This window comes from Haematobia irritans, chromosome 2, assembly GCF_050003625.1.
Source record: "Haematobia irritans isolate KBUSLIRL chromosome 2, ASM5000362v1, whole genome shotgun sequence".
In the NCBI taxonomy this organism is placed as follows: Eukaryota; Metazoa; Arthropoda; class Insecta; order Diptera; family Muscidae; genus Haematobia; species Haematobia irritans.
In genome coordinates, this window is record NC_134398.1 from 157,324,873 (window position 1) to 157,341,071 (window position 16,199).

The 16,199-nt window shown below is 32.2% G+C and overlaps 1 protein-coding gene across 1 annotated transcript in view; it reads right to left on the reverse strand.

Moving 5' to 3' along the window:
• LOC142225126 (uncharacterized) overlaps positions 1-16,199 on the reverse strand; it is a 979,687-nt gene that overhangs the window by 53,153 nt on the left and 910,335 nt on the right. The window contains exons 4-5 of the mRNA XM_075294902.1: positions 10,998-13,588; positions 10,581-10,741 (exon numbers count right to left, since the gene is read on the reverse strand). Coding sequence (XP_075151017.1) covers positions 10,581-10,741; positions 10,998-12,092 — 1,256 coding nt within the window. The 5' untranslated portion in view covers positions 12,093-13,588. The remainder of the gene's footprint in view (positions 1-10,580; positions 10,742-10,997; positions 13,589-16,199) is intronic.

Below are 16,199 nucleotides of genomic sequence, written 5' to 3' on the forward strand. Positions count from 1 at the left end.
TCTGTAGAAATAAATTTTTGACAAAATTTTCTATAGAAATAAATTTTGGCAAAATTTTCTGTAGAAATAAAATTTTGATAACATTTTATACAGAAATAAAATTTTGATAAATTTTTCTATTGAAATAAAATTTTGACAAACTTTTCTATAGAAATAAAATATGGACAAAATTTGCTATTGAAACAAAATTTTCAATAGAAATAAAATTTTGACAAAATTTTCTATAGAATAAAATCTTGACAAAATTTTCTATAGAAGCAAAATTTTTAATATAAATAAAATTTGGACAAAAGTTTCTATAGAAATAAAATTTTGATAAAATATTCTATAGAAATAAAATTTTGACAGAATTTTCTATAGACATAAAATTTAGACAAAAATAAAATTTTGGGCAAAATTTCCTAAAGGTATACAATTTTGAAAAAAAAAAAAAAATATAAAAATAAAATACACTTGTGACAAAATTCTCCATAGAAATTAAATTTTTAAAAATTTTTCTATAGAAATAAAATTTTGACAAAATTTTCTATAGAAATAAAATTTTGACAAAATTTTTTATAGAAATACAATTTTGATAAAACTTTCTAAAGAAATACAATTTTGACATAATTTTCTATAAAAATAAAATGTTGCCAAATTTTCTATATATATTTTGACAAAATTTTCTATAGAAATATAATTTTGATAAAATTTTCGAAAGAAATACATTTTTGACAACATTTTCTATAGAAATAAAATTTTCACCAAATTTTCTTTAGAAATAAAATTTTGACAAAATTTGCTATAGAAATATAATTTTGAAAAAATTTTCCAAAAAAAATACAAATTTGACAAAATTTTCTATAGAAATAAAATTTTTTCCAAATTTTCTATAAAATAAAATTTTAAAAAAATTTTCTATAGAAATAAAACTTTGACAACATTTTCAATAGAAATTAAATTTTGACAAAATTTTCTATAGAAATGACATTTTGAAAAAATTTTCTAAGGAAATGCAACTTTGACGAAATTTTTTACAGAAATAAAATTTTGACAAAATTTTATATAGAAATAAACATTTGTCAAAATTTTCTATAGTAATAAAATATTGACAAAATTTTCTGTAGAAATAAAATTATAAAATTGTGTACTAATATGAAATTTTTTTTATTAGAGGACACATACTGGCATCGTATACACGGTTGCCATAGTTGGTAGAATTCTACCGAAAATGGTCGATTTTTACTGTTTGGTAGAGTTCTTGTTTTGGTAGATTTTGCAAAATATTCCTCCCCAATTAAGAGGTACAAATTTTCTATAGAAATAAAATTTTGACAAAATTTTCTATAGAAATAAAATGTTGACATCATGTTCCACAGAAATATTTTTTTAAAAAAATTTCTATAGAAATGAAACTGTGACAAAATTTTCTATAGAAATAAAATTTTGACAATATTTTCTATCGAAATAAAATTTTTATACAACTTTCTATAGAAATAAACTTTTGCAAAATTTTCTGTAGAAATATTATTAAGACAACATTTTCTCTAGGGATAAAATATTGACAAAATATTCTATAGGTATAAATTTTTGAAAAAATGTTCTACAGAAATAAAATAAAGTCTTTTGGTGGGTAAATTTTTGGCACAATTTTCTCAAAATTTTGGTAGATTATATTTGGTTCGAGTGGCAACCGTGACGGTGATCCTATTGTGGATTGGGATATAAAAATGTATTTCTTTTTAGCATAATTCCAAAGAACAAAACTTACTTCCACTGTGCTTTGCCTAAATGCTGGTATTGTTTGCAACATGACATCCATTTCAATATTATGGAACTTTTTTTTTTGTCTTTCGTATTTTCAAAAGCAGTAACAATAGCTTCTATTTCACCTTTTAATTGCGTTCTTTCGAATACGTGAAATCGAGAAACCTTTTACAACATCTGAACAGATTTAGAATTAATATGACTGAAGGTGTTTCTTTTTTTTGTGGCGAAACATTCCGCACGTATTATAGTAACAATATGACTAGAATTCTTTTGTCTAGAAGCTAATTACTAGACCAACATATGGCCGTATAACAAGACTCGTTTCATCCACAGCATCCTTCCATATATAAACACCCACACACACGAAAGATCAAAGTAATTAAAAGACCTTAATAAACATAAATATGCTGATGTTAATTTAATATGAGGAAAATTTATATTTTAGCTATTGCAGAGACATAGGGATTTGTGAATTTATCTTTATTTTTTTTTTGGGCTACACAAATAGGTTGTTCTATTTTACAGTGTAACATATTGTTTTAATTGTAGAATACTAAAGTACATGCGGGACATTTAAGAAATAGGGTCTAGAAGTTTCTATTACAAACAAAATAAATATGCGATATTCGCAGAAAAATTACTAATAGCGAAAGTGATGATGAACCGACCTTATGGTGTCACTCAACATCCGTACACAATTTTGGGTGCTGCGGAACATTTGCGTTATGTTGTAACCAAATACTCAGTAAACATGGCAGAAGCTTAGGACGAAAACTAGAGAGAGAGAGAAAAAGTTTGCCACTTTGGTATCACAATGGACTAAATAGTCTATGTGAGCCTGAAACAACGGGCTACCACTCGGTTAGGACCTAGGCTGAATTCCATGTACCCTTCAACAGTTAACAAATTGTATAAAAGACAAAAGTTGTCATTATTTTGAAAGGCTATTGGCCAAAAAAAAGAGCTTAAAAGTCCAACTCAGCTTTTCTTAATCTTCAAATTTAACTTATAGTTTATTGGTAGTGACCTAAATAGAATTTAGAAGAAAAATTAAAGTCGAAAGAAGAGTGTGATGTGGATAATTAAAGCGGGCTGTTTAAGTTTCGACTAAATAAGTGGACTTTTCTAAAGATGGAAGACGAACATTCAAAAATTCAACTTTTTCAAAATCGAAAAAAATCGATAACATCGTATTTTTATCAGGGTAATATTCTAAGATGGCCTAACTATGCCCATCTGTCTGTCGGTTGTAATCGAGCCACAGACGTTTTTATTTTTATTCCGTCCACCATAGGATGGGGGTATATTAACTTTGTCATTCCGTTTGTAACACATCGAAATATTGCTCTAAGATCCCATAAAGTATATATATTCTGGGTCGTGGTGAAATTCTGAGTCGATCTAAACTAATTTCCGAACGAAACAAGCTATCGACTTGAAACTTGGCATAAGTAGTCGTAATTGATGTAGGTCGGATGGTAATGCAAATGGGCCATATTGGCCCCAAAGATTTGGCTTGCGGAGGCTCTTAGACAAGCAAATTTCATCCGATCCGGTTGAACTTTGGTACGTGGTTTACGCATATAGTCTTTAACAACCATGCAAAGATTGGTCCATATCGGTCCATTATTATAAAGGGTGATTTGTTAAGAGCTTGATAACTTTTTAAAAAAAAAAAAACGCATAAAATTTGCAAAATCTCATCGGTTTTTTATTTGAAACGTTAGATTGGTCCATGACATTTACTTTTTGAAGATAATTTCATTTAAATGTTGACCGCGGCTGCGTCTTAGGTGGTCCATTCGGAAAGTCCAATTTTGGGCAACTTTTTCGAGCATTTCGGCCGGAATAGCCCGAATTTCTTCGGAAATGTTGTCTTCCAAAGCTGGAATAGTTGCTGGCTTATTTCTGTAGACTTTAGACTTGACGTAGCCCCACAAAAAATAGTATAAAGGCGTCAAATCGCATGATCTTGGTGGCCAACTTACCGGTCCATTTCTTGAGATGAATTGTTCTCCGAAGTTTTCCCTCAAAATGGCCATAGAATCGCGAGCTGTGTGGCATGTAGCGCCATCTTGTTGAAACCACATGTCAACCAAGTTCAGTTCTTCCATTTTTGGCAACAAAAAGTTTGTTAGCATCGAACGATAGCGATCGCCATTCACCGTAACGTTGCGTCCAACAGCATCTTTGAAAAAATACGGTCCAATGATTCCACCAGCGTACAAACCACACCAAACAGTGCATTTTTCGGGATGCATGGGCAGTTCTTGAACGGCTTCTGGTTGCTCTTCACTCCAAATGCGGCAATTTTGCTTATTTACGTAGCCATTCAACCAGAAATGAGCCTCATCGCTGAACAAAATTTGTCGATAAAAAAGCGGATTTTCTGCCAACTTTTCTAGGGCCCATTCACTGATTTGCAAGCGTTGCTCGTTAGTAAGTCTATTCATGATGAAATGTCAAAGCATACTGAGCATCTTTCTCTTTGACACCATGTCTGAAATCCTACGTGATCTGTCAAATACTAATGCATGAAAATCCTAACCTCAAAAGAATCACCCTTTATATAGCCCCCATATAAACTGATCCCCAGATTTGGTTTTGGAACCTATTGGAGGAGCAAATTTCATCTGATTTAGTTGAGATTTGGTACATTGTGTTAGTATATAGCCTCTAGCAACCATGCCTAACTAGGTCCATATTGGTCTATAGTTATATATAGCCCTCAGATAAACCGATCCCCATTCACACAAAAATTGGTCCATATCCCCAAAAATAATATACCAACATTTTATTTCTTTAAAAAATGTTGTCAAATTTTTATTTCTATAAAAAATGTTGTCAAAATTTTATTTCTGTAGCGAATTTTATCAAAATTTTATTTCTATAGAAAATTTTGTCAAAATTTTATTTCTATAGAAAATTTTGCCAAAATTTTATTTCTATAGAAAATTTTGTCAAAATTTTATTTCTATAGAAAATTTTGTCAAAATTTTATTTCTATAGAAAATTTCGTCAAAAGTTTATTTCTGTAGAAAATTTTGTCAAAAATTTATTTCTATAGAAAATGTTGTCAAAATTTTATTTCTATAGAAAATTTTGTGAAAATTTTATTTCTATAGTAAATTTTGTCTAAATTTTATTTCTATAGAAAATTTTGTCAAAATTTTATTTCTATGGAAAATTTTGTCAAAATTTTATTTCAATAGAAAATTTTGTCAAAATTTAATTTCTATAGAAATTTTTGTCAAAATTTTATTTCTATAGAAAATTTTGTGAAAATTTTATTTCTATAGTAAATTTTGTCAAAATTTTATTTCTATAGAAAATTTTGTGAAAATTTTATTTCTATAGTAAATTTTGTCAAAATTTTATTTCTATAGAAAATTTTGCCAAAATTTTATTTCTATGGAAAATTTTGTCAAAATTTTATTTCTATAGAAAATTTTGTCACAGTTTTATTTCTATAGAAAACTTTGTCAAAATTTCATTTCTATAGAAAATTTTGTCAACATTTTATTTCTATAGAAAATTTTGGCAAAATTTTATTTCTATAGAAAATTGGGTCAAAATTTTATTTCTGTAGAAAATTTTGTCAAAAATTTATTTCTATAGAAAATTTTGCCAAAATTTTATTTCTATAGAAAATTGTGTCAAAATTTTATTTCTGTAGAAAATTTTGTCAGAAATTTATTTCTATAGAAAATTTTATCAAAATTTTATGTCTATACAAAATTTTGTCAAGATTTTATTTCGTTAGAAAATTTTGTCAAAATTTTATTTTTATAAAAATGTTTTCAAAAGTTTATTGCTATAAAAAATCTTGTCAAATTTTATTTGTATAGCAAATTTTGTTAAAATTTTATTTCTATAGAAGATTTTGTCAAAATTTTATTTCTATAGCAAAGTTTTTTAAAATTTTATTTCTATAGAAAATTTTTCAAAATTTTATTTCTATAGAAATTTTGTCAAAACTTTATTTCTATAGAAATTTTGTCAAAATTTTATTTCTATAGCAAATTTTGTCAAAAATTTATTTCTATAGAAAATTTTGCCAAATTTTTATTTCTATAGAAAATTGTGTCAAAATTTTATTTCTGTAGAAAATTTTGTCAAAAATTTATTTCTATAGAAAATTTTATCAAAATTTTATGTCTATACAAAATTTTGTCAAGATTTTATTTCGTTAGAAAATTTCGTCAAAAGTTTATTTCTGTAGAAAATTTTGTCAAAAATTTATTTCTATAGAAAATTTTGTCAAAATTTTATTTCTATAGAAAATTTTGTCAAAATTTTATTTCTATAGAAAATTTTGTCAAAATTTTATTTCTACAGAAAATTTTGTCAAACTTTTATTTCTATAGAAAATTTTGTCAAAATTTTATTTCTATAGAAAATTTTGTCAAAATTTTATTTCTATAGAAAATTTTGTAAAAATTTTATTTCTATAGAAAATTTTGTCCAACTGAATTATATACCTATTTAATCGGCATTTTTTGTTTAATATATACCCCGTATGGACTCGCTTACAATTTAGAAGACGGCAAGTGTTACCGCAACCCAAGTAATTCGATTGTGGATGACAGTCTTTAGTATAAGTCTCTATGCAATCCATGGTAGAGGGTACAGAAGATTCGGCCTGGCCGAACTTACGGGCGTATATATTTTTTTTAATTGTTCCTAGTCATCTCATCATTTTATCGTTGTCAGATTGACATCGTCTTTTCTCCGTGTGACACCAGATATATGTTTATTCACTTTCATGAACGTATCGTTTTGAAACGTGCACGTCGTGCATGATTTTTGTCTATTAGTATATAGACCGATCTTCCGATTTGACTTCTTAAGCTTCTAGACGATGCAAATATGATCTTATTTGCTTGGAATTGAAAATCTGAAGGTATCTTAGCTGGACAAAAACCAGTTTCGATTTATTGGTGATCTTATATTGGAGAATGCTTTAGTAAAGGTCCTATATAGAATGATCTCCCGATTTCACTTTGAGGGTTTGTAGATACCGCAATTAATGTTCGATATGCCAGAAATTCAAAATCTGGAGGTATTTTTGAGGTATAAAATTTGCGGAAGATTAATTTGCGGAAGGCTTGACGCTACTCTGATAGTAAATGAGCGCAATCTGACCCCATTTATAGAAATCGGGCGATACATATATATGGGAGCTATATCTAAATTTGATCCGACTTTTTTGCCAAATTCAAAAGCGTTCGTCCTTGGCCAAAACAACACCCTGTATCATAAAAATCGGTTAGTAATTGCGACCGGAATCCTGCGAACAACAAATACATGGACAGACGGACTCCAAGGGCTAGATCGACTCTAGAGGTGATTTGGAGTCGATCGGTATATATTTTATGGAGTCTAAAATCAATATTTCTGGTAGGCACATTTTTTGGCAGATCAAAGTTATTATACCCTGAGCACTATGTGGTTTAGGATATAATGAATAAAATTTTCCTATACCTCTAATATCTATCGACCGATAAATCGTAAAGATACTTGCGAAATTGAATACAAATTGCTTTAGATTTCAATATTTCACATATCCCAGCCAACAATTTGAAAGTACTGCTTAAGGCACAACTTTAAAAACACTTCCAAAAATGTCCTCCCAAAGATTTTCTTTATTTTAACTACTCAGAAAGTTCTTTTGATTCAATTTTTTATAACTCGTTTTTTTCATAGTTTTAATGGGAAATTTAATTTTTTTATTTCAAATAGCTTAAAAACAGTTAAAGAATTAGTAAAACGGTACGAGTTATTTAAGTTTTTCTAAAAAATTGCTAAATCCATTCTAGAAAAAATTGCAAAATTTTTTTTAAATAAAGGGTGATTCTTTTGAGGTTAGGATTTTCATGCATTAGTATTTGACAGATCACGTGGGATTTCAGACATGGTGTCAAAGAGAAAGATGCTCAGTATGCTTTGACATTTCATCATGAATAGACTTACGATCTGCCACAACGTCGAATTTTCAGTGAATGGGCCCTAGAAAAGTTGGCAGAAAATCCGCTTTTTTATCGACAAATTTTGTTCAGCGATGAGGCTCATTTCTGGTTGAATGGCTACGTAAATAAGCAAAATTGCCGCATTTGGAGTGAAGAGCAACCAGAAGCCGTTCAAGAACTGCCCATGCATCCCGAAAAATGCACTGTTTGGTGTGGTTTGTACGCTGGTGGAATCATTGGACCGTATTTTTTCAAAGATGCTGTTGGACGCAACGTTACGGTGAATGGCGATCGCTATCGTTCGATGCTAACAAACTTTTTGTTGCCAAAAATGGAAGAACTGAACTTGGTTGACATGTGGTTTCAACAAGATGGCGCTACATGCCACACAGCTCGCGATTCTATGGCCATTTTGAGGGAAAACTTCGGAGAACAATTCATCTCAAGAAATGGACCGGTAAGTTGGCCACCAAGATCATGCGATTTGACGCCTTTAGACTATTTTTTGTGGGGCTACGTCAAGTCTAAAGTCTACAGAAATAAGCCAGCAACTATTCCAGCTTTGGAAGACAACATCTCCGAAGAAATTCGGGCTATTCCGGCCGAAATGCTCGAAAAAGTTGCCCAAAATTGGACTTTCCGAATGGACCACCTAAGACGCAGCCGCGGTCAACATTTAAATGAAATTATCTTCAAAAAGTAAATGTCATGGACCAATCTAACGTTTCAAATAAAGAACCGATGAGATTTTGCAAATTTTATGCGTTTTTTTTTTTAAAAAAGTTATCAAGCTCTTAACAAATCACCCTTTATTTGTTGTCAAATGTTCCAGGCAAGCGTTAGAATGCATTAAAAACCACAAAAAAAATTATTTTTTTTTTTTTCAAAATATAGCAAAATTTCTTAATACAAATCCAAAACACTGAATTTGCATTGCACTTTAAGAAGTGATGCAAATTCAGTGCAACGGCTGTTGAAACGGTGGACATCCGTCCTTTGACAAGCCCATGTTAAATTTATCGCTTCTGCGCCAATTTTGCACCACTTCCGGATCCAAAAAGAATATTTTTCACTACTTTTTGGCAACTCTTTTTATACCCTCCACCATAGGATGGGGGTATATTAACTTTGTCATTCCGTTTGTAACACATCGAAATATTGCTCTAAGACCCCATAAAGTATATATATTCTGGGTCGTGGTGAAATTCTGAGTCGATCTGAGCATGTCCGTCCGTCCGTCCGTCTGTTGAAATCACGCTAACTTCCGAACGAAACAAGCTATCGACTTGAAACTTGGCACAAGTAGTTGCTATTGATGTAGGTCGGATGGTATTGCAAATGGGCCATATCGGTCCACTTTAACGTATAGCCCCCATATAAACGGACCCCCGAATTTGGCTTGCGATTGCTCTAAGAAAAGCAAATTTCATCCCATCCGGCTAAAATTTGGTACATGGTGTTATATATGGTCTCTAATAACCATGCAAAAATTGGTCCATATCGGTCCACTTTTACGTATAGCCCCCATATAAACGGACCCCCAAATTTGGCTTGCGATTGCTCTAAGAGAAGCAAATTTCATCCGATCCGGCTAAAATTTGGTATATGGTGTTAGTATATGGTCTCCAACAACCGTGCAAACCATTCGTCCATATCGGTCCATAATTACATATAGCCCCCATATAAACCGATCCCTCGATTTGGCTTGCGGAGCCTCTAAGAGAATCAAATTTCATTCGATCCGTCTGAAATTTGCTACATGGTGTTAGTATATGGTATGTAACAACCATGCAAAAATTGGTCCATATCGGTCCATAATTACATATAGCCCCCATATAAACCGATCCCCCGATTTGGCTTGCGGAGCCTCTAAGAGAACCAATTTTCATCCCATCCGGCTGAAATTTGGTACATGGTGTTGGTATATGTTCTTTAATGACCATGCAAAAATTGGTCCATATCGGCCCATAATTATATATATCTCCCATATAAATCGATCCCCAGATTTGACCTCCGGAGCCTCTTAGAGGAGCAAAAGTCATCCGATCCGATTGAAATTTGGAACGTGGTGTTAGTATATTGTCTCTAATAACCATGCCAAAATTGGTCCATATCGGTCCATAATAATATTTAGCACCCATATAAGGCGATCCCCAGTTTTGACCTCCGGAGCCTCTGCAACGTGGTGTTAGTATAAGGCCGCTTATATCCATGCCATAATTGGTCCATATCGGTCTACAGTTATATATAGCCGATCCCCAATCACACAAAAATTGTCCATATCGTTTCATAATCATGGTTGCTACTCGAGCCAAAAATAATCTACCAAAATTTTATTTTTATAGAAAACATTGTCAAAATGTTATTTCTATAGAAAATTTTGTCAAAATTTTATTTCTATAGAAAATTTTGTCAACATTTTATTTCTATAGAAAATTTTTTCCAAATTTTTTTCTCCAAATTTTACTTCCATAGAAGATGTTGTCAAAATTTTATTTCTATAGAAACTTTAAACTTAATTATATACGTATTTAATCGGCCTTTTTTTAGTTTAATATATACCACGTATGGACTATGTGGTATATATTACGGTGTTAGGAAGTTTTAAGATACCTTGCCATCGGCAAGTGTTACCGCAACCAAAGTAATTCGATTGTGGGTGACAGTCTGCAGTAGAAGTTTCTACGCAATCCATGGTGGAGGGTACATAAGCTTCGGCCTGGCCGAACTTACGGCCGTATATACTTGTTTTTGCTGGGATGTTTTACTAACATTTTTCTCCGCCCAGGGCATAAGCCGATTCAGATGGTATCGAAAATGAAGATGTGTAGTTGGGCCCGACCGACTTTTGACTCTCCTTACTTGTTAAAAATCCAGAATTTGATGTAGTCTCCAAAGGAAGCAACTTTAAATTTAACATCAGAAAGCATATTATCATTTGAACCGATTTTTGAGGTAAGGTTCCCTACAATATTGAGTCGTTTCTGCATACACATTTCCTCTCCTTCTTCACCAGATACTGACTCGTAGGTTAAATTTATAATACGTGCTTTTTAAAAACAGATAACAAATAATGCCAACACCAAACCAGACAAAGAGGACGAAAATGAATCATTTTCTTGAATGCCCTTCAAAGTTTCCAAGGAATTTTTTTTGACATCACCTTCTTCTATATATACTCCCCCCCTGAAAACTCAAAATTTGCTGCTACTCTCACATTTTAATAGACACACTGTTTTCGGGGAAGAATGTCATTAAAGAAATATGCTTCACACTTACCTCAATATCATCCTTACTGCTGCCAACTCCACCAATGCTACCACCACTCAAAGATAATCTGCGGTTACGTTCACGTTCCAGACGCAACAAAATTTGAGCATTCTGTTCACACGTATATGTATGGACCTTACGGCGACGCTCCAAGCTATACTCGTACAAAGGACGCGTGGGATCAGGATTAAGTTCAGCATCTGAGCCAGCATCACAACTACAGAGAGATTGATTGCTGCGACCCTTACTGCGGCGTAATGAACCACGATGACTTTGTTGTGGAGTATGGGCATGTTGTTCGGTTATGTGATTGGAGAAGGTGACATTGTTCTGGGAACGTTGCTGCACCACATGATTGCTGTTGCTGTTGCTGGAAGAATCATTGACACCGGCTGTGGCCGCTGTATTATTGGATGATGATGATGCTGATGGGTTATTAATGAGATTATTCGAAGTCAGCATAGTTGAGGTCATGGCCGAACAGCTACCAGACCTTAGGACTTGCATGGCAGTATCCGAATAATGCGAGGAGGCCTCATAGTTATCGAAACTAAGATCTTGGCCGATGGTACCGCTTAGGCGAGCCCCATAGGCCGGAGAAGGCATAATAGGCGGGTATGAGGGTGCTATGGCAGCCACTGAGGTGGGACTAAAAGATCTCAGACGTTCACACGCACGCAGACTACTGCGCAACACCGGTGTCTGGCTGGCACTTAGGGAACTTTTTCTCTTGGTGGGTGAGACATAATAGATTTCCCTTTCATCGAATTGTATCTCGCCCATGGAAGAATTTGGATTAGCGCTTTCACTGATATACTGGGAACTACGACCAATTGTGGTGGCTGTGGCAGTGGTACTGGTGGTCGATGAACTGCCACCACTGGCACTATTCATGTGTGAATGATCGGATAGCGATTGCAGGAGGGGATGACGTTTCGTATAACTGCTGCTGCCATTGCTGAGACTTTTACACAAATTCAATGGGGGTTTGGGTTCGGGTGTTGAACTACAGCTGGAACGATACGTATCATGGGAATGCTGTGCTGTATGTGATGTCTGATGATAGCGGGCTGTTGTATCGACCGAACGTCTTAGGTCGGTCATTGTATGCGTTTGCTCCAAGCAAGACTATATGGTGGAGTTACCCACCACTCACTTACTCACTTACTGGTGCAATCTTTACGTTAAGTTATGATTAAAAGTTAATCCTTGCTGTGTTGCTCCTGCTGACTACCTGCTGTGCTGTGCACACCCGAGTCTCTGTGTACGTGTTTGTGTGTGCAGAGACGTTATTGCTCTTAAGATGAAATCTGTACGAGTTTATGTGAGTTTTTTGAACTTATTGTCATTGTTGGCAAAAGGATCCTATCCTTGCTTACCAAGGACCCAACACGTAAGATTCTGCTCCCTGTGTGTGTTTGTTATTTTATCCTTTAGTTTTTGGTCTTGGCCTTATCAAATATTCATGAGACATCAGTCTGTTGCTCCTGTCCTATTCTCGCTCTCTCTCTCTCTCTCTCTGTTCACTTGGGTATTTTCATATTAGTAGCCCTGTTGATGTTGGCCATTGGGTTGTCATACCTTCATTTGCATTCCGTACAACAAGCGGTAGAAAGCATGTAAATAAATTCCACATCCGCTTACCATAATAGCTCTAGAAAAGTCAGCAGCTATTGAGCTCCCTTTGCTTCTTAGTTTTTGCGAAGGGCTTATAACGAGGGAATCCCTTCGGAATATTCCTCTTCTTTGTATGGCTCTCAAAAAGCTAAATCGTTCGTTGTTCGCCCTTAGCTAATTTTGATCTATTCAATGGGAAAACAGTTAGGTTTTCCCAGGCAAAACCAGGATATAATGTGCTGGGCTATTAAAATTTTAAATTTCTGATTGGACTTTACAATGGAATACCAACTTCCTGCTCCTTTTTGGTATTTGTTTATTCTTTGCTATGATGGTTATATTCTAAACTGCTTCTCATAAATACCAAATGACAGTTTATAGTTGATGCAGTTGCAATTTGGCCTCTGTGATTGTATTCAGCTGCAAGGATTTGTGTTTTATGTCCTTGCGTTGTGTGTGAAGGTGCATCTGCTTGAAGTTTCTTTGTTTCCTTTATCATCATCATCCACCACTTTCGAATTCGCCAAAGTGTTTCTCTTAAGGATTAGCCTCAGTTTAGATTTCACTTGTTGGTGTCTATCTCAAGTCCTTTTGTTCCATTCCATAGTCTTTACTTATCTCATCGGGTTTTTTCTTTCTTTCTCAAAGCTTTAGCTTTTACTGATTGCTTTGCTTTGCCTTAAGTTGTATGTGTGTAATTTTATGTTAATGCATCTGCATCTATGACACTGTTGGTTTTTGTTGGTGAATAAAGGTCCCTATTGCCTTTTTCTTCTTTTGTTGTTCTCTTTGGGTTTTTTTTTCTTTTTCGTAGTCTTCTCAAATTTTTATTCTTTTTCACCTTTGTGACAGTTGTTAAGATGCAAAGATTTTCTTTTTTAATAAAACTCTTTGCTTGCCATCCCCCAACTAATAATCTTGGCCAATGTCATTTCTACCTTAAAGTTTCTTAATAAATGTCGAGGTGATGTCTTCTAACGATTCTGTAAAATAGAAAGACAGAGAAAAAAATAAATGTTATAGAGAGCACAAAACAAAGGATGTGAGTCTTAATAGCTGTTGATTTATGCGAATAGTTAATGCAAGGGTAATTTGAAACAAGTATATACGGCCGTAAGTTCGGTCAGACCGAATCTTATGTACCCTCCACCATGGATTGCATAGAAACTTCCACTAAAGATTGTCTTCCACAATCGAATTACTTGGGTTGAGGTAAAACTTGCCGTCTTTTAACTTGTAAGCTAGTTCATACGGGGTATATATTAAAAAAAACCGATTAAATACGTATATGATTCAATTTGACACAATTTTCTATAGAAATAAAATTTTGGACAAAAATTTTCTATAGAAATAAAATTTTGACAAAAGTTGCTATAGAAATAAATTTTTGACATAATTTTCTATAGAAATGAAATTTTGACAAAAGATGCTATAGAAATAAAATTTTGACAAAATTTTCTATAGAAATAAAATTTTGACAAAATTTTCTATAGAAATAAAATTTTGTTCAAAATTTTCTATAGAAATAACATTTTGATAAAATTTTCTATAGAAATACAATTTTGACAAAAGTTGTTATAGAAATAAAATTTTGACAAAATTTTCTATAGAAATAAAATTTTGACAAAATTTTCTATAGAAATAAAATTTTGACAAAATTTTCTATAGAATTAAAATTGTGACAAAATTTTCTATAGAAATAAAATATTGAAAAAATTTTCCATAGAAACAAAATTTTGACAAAATTTTCTATAGAAATTAAATTTTTACAGAATTTTCTACAGAAATAAATTTGCCACAAAATTTTCTTTAAAAATATAATTTTAACAAAATTTTCTATAGAAATAAAATTCTGGACAAAATTTTCTATAGAAATAAAATTTTGACAAAATTTTCTATAGAAATAAAATTTTGACAATTTTTTTTATAGAAATAAAATTTTGACAATTTTTTTTATAGAAATAAAATTTTGACAAAATTTTTTATAGAAATAAAATTTTGACAAAATTTTCTATAGAAATAAAATTTTGACAAAATTTTCTATAGGAATAAAATTTTGACAAAATTTTCTATAGAAATAAAATTTTGACAAAATTTTCTATAGAAATAAAATTTTGACAAAATTTTCTATAGAAATAATATTTTGGCAAAATTTTCTATAGAAATAAAATTTTGACAAAATTTTCTATAGAAATAAAATTTTGACAAAATTTTCTATAGAAATAAAATTTTGACAAAATTTTCTATAGAAATAAAATTTTGACAAAATTTTCTATAGAAATAAAATTTTGACAAAATTTTCAATAGAAATAAAATTTTGACAAAATTTTCTATAGAAATAAAATTTTGACAAAATTTTCTATAGAAATAAAATTGTGACAAAATTTTCTATAGAAATAAAATTTTGACAAAATTTTCTATAGAAATAAAATTTTACAAAATTTTCTATAGTAATAAAATTTTGACAAACGTTGCTATAGAAATAAAATTATACAAAATTTTCTATAGTAATAAAATTTTGACAAAATTTTTTTATATAAATAAAATGTTGCTAGATTATTTTTAGGGATATGGACCAATTTTTGTGTGATTGGGGATCTGTTTATCTGAGGGCTATATATAACTATAGACCGATATAGACCTAGTTAGCATGGTTGCTAGCGACCATATACCAACACAATGTACAATATCTCAACTAAATTGGATGAAATTTGATCCTCCAAGAGGCTCCAAAACCAAACCTCGGGATCGGTTTATATGGGGGCTATAAATGATTATGGACCGATATGGACCAATTTTGGCATGGTTGTTAAAGACCATATACTTGCTCCTCCAAGAGGCTCAGGAGTTCAAATCTGGGGATCGCATTAACAGGTTGGCTGATAAGTTCCCGATCTGACACATAGATGGCGTCGCTAGTATTAAATGCATATTATTTTATGAAAAAATAAAATTTTGACAAAATTTTCTACAGAAATAAAATTTTGACAAAATTTTTCCATAGAAATAAAATTTTGACAAATTTTTCTATAGAAATAAAATTTTTGGCTTGCGATTCCTCTAAGAGAAGCAAATTTCATCCGATCCGTCTGACATTTGGTACATGGTGTTAGTATATGGCCTCTAATGACCATGCAACAATTGGTCCACATCGGTCCATAATTACATATAGCCCCCATATAAACCGATCCCCCGATTTGGCTTGCGGAGCCTCTAAGAGAGGCAAATTTTATCCAAACCGGCTTAAATTTGGTACATGCTGTTAGTATATGGTCTCTAATAACCATGCAAAAATTGGTCCACATCGGTCCATAATTATATACAGCCCCCACCGATCACCAGATTTGATCTCCGGAGCCTCTTGGAAGACCAAAATTCATCTGGTTCAGTTAAAATTTGGTACGTGGTGTTAATATATAGCCTCAAACATCCGTGCAAAAATTGGTCAAAATCGGCCCATAATTATATATAGGCCCCATATAAACCGATCCTCAGATTTGACCTCCGGAGCTCCTTGGAAGAGCAAAATTCATCCGTTTCGGTTGAAATTTGGTACGTGATGTTAGTATATGGTATCCAAAAACCATGCAGGAA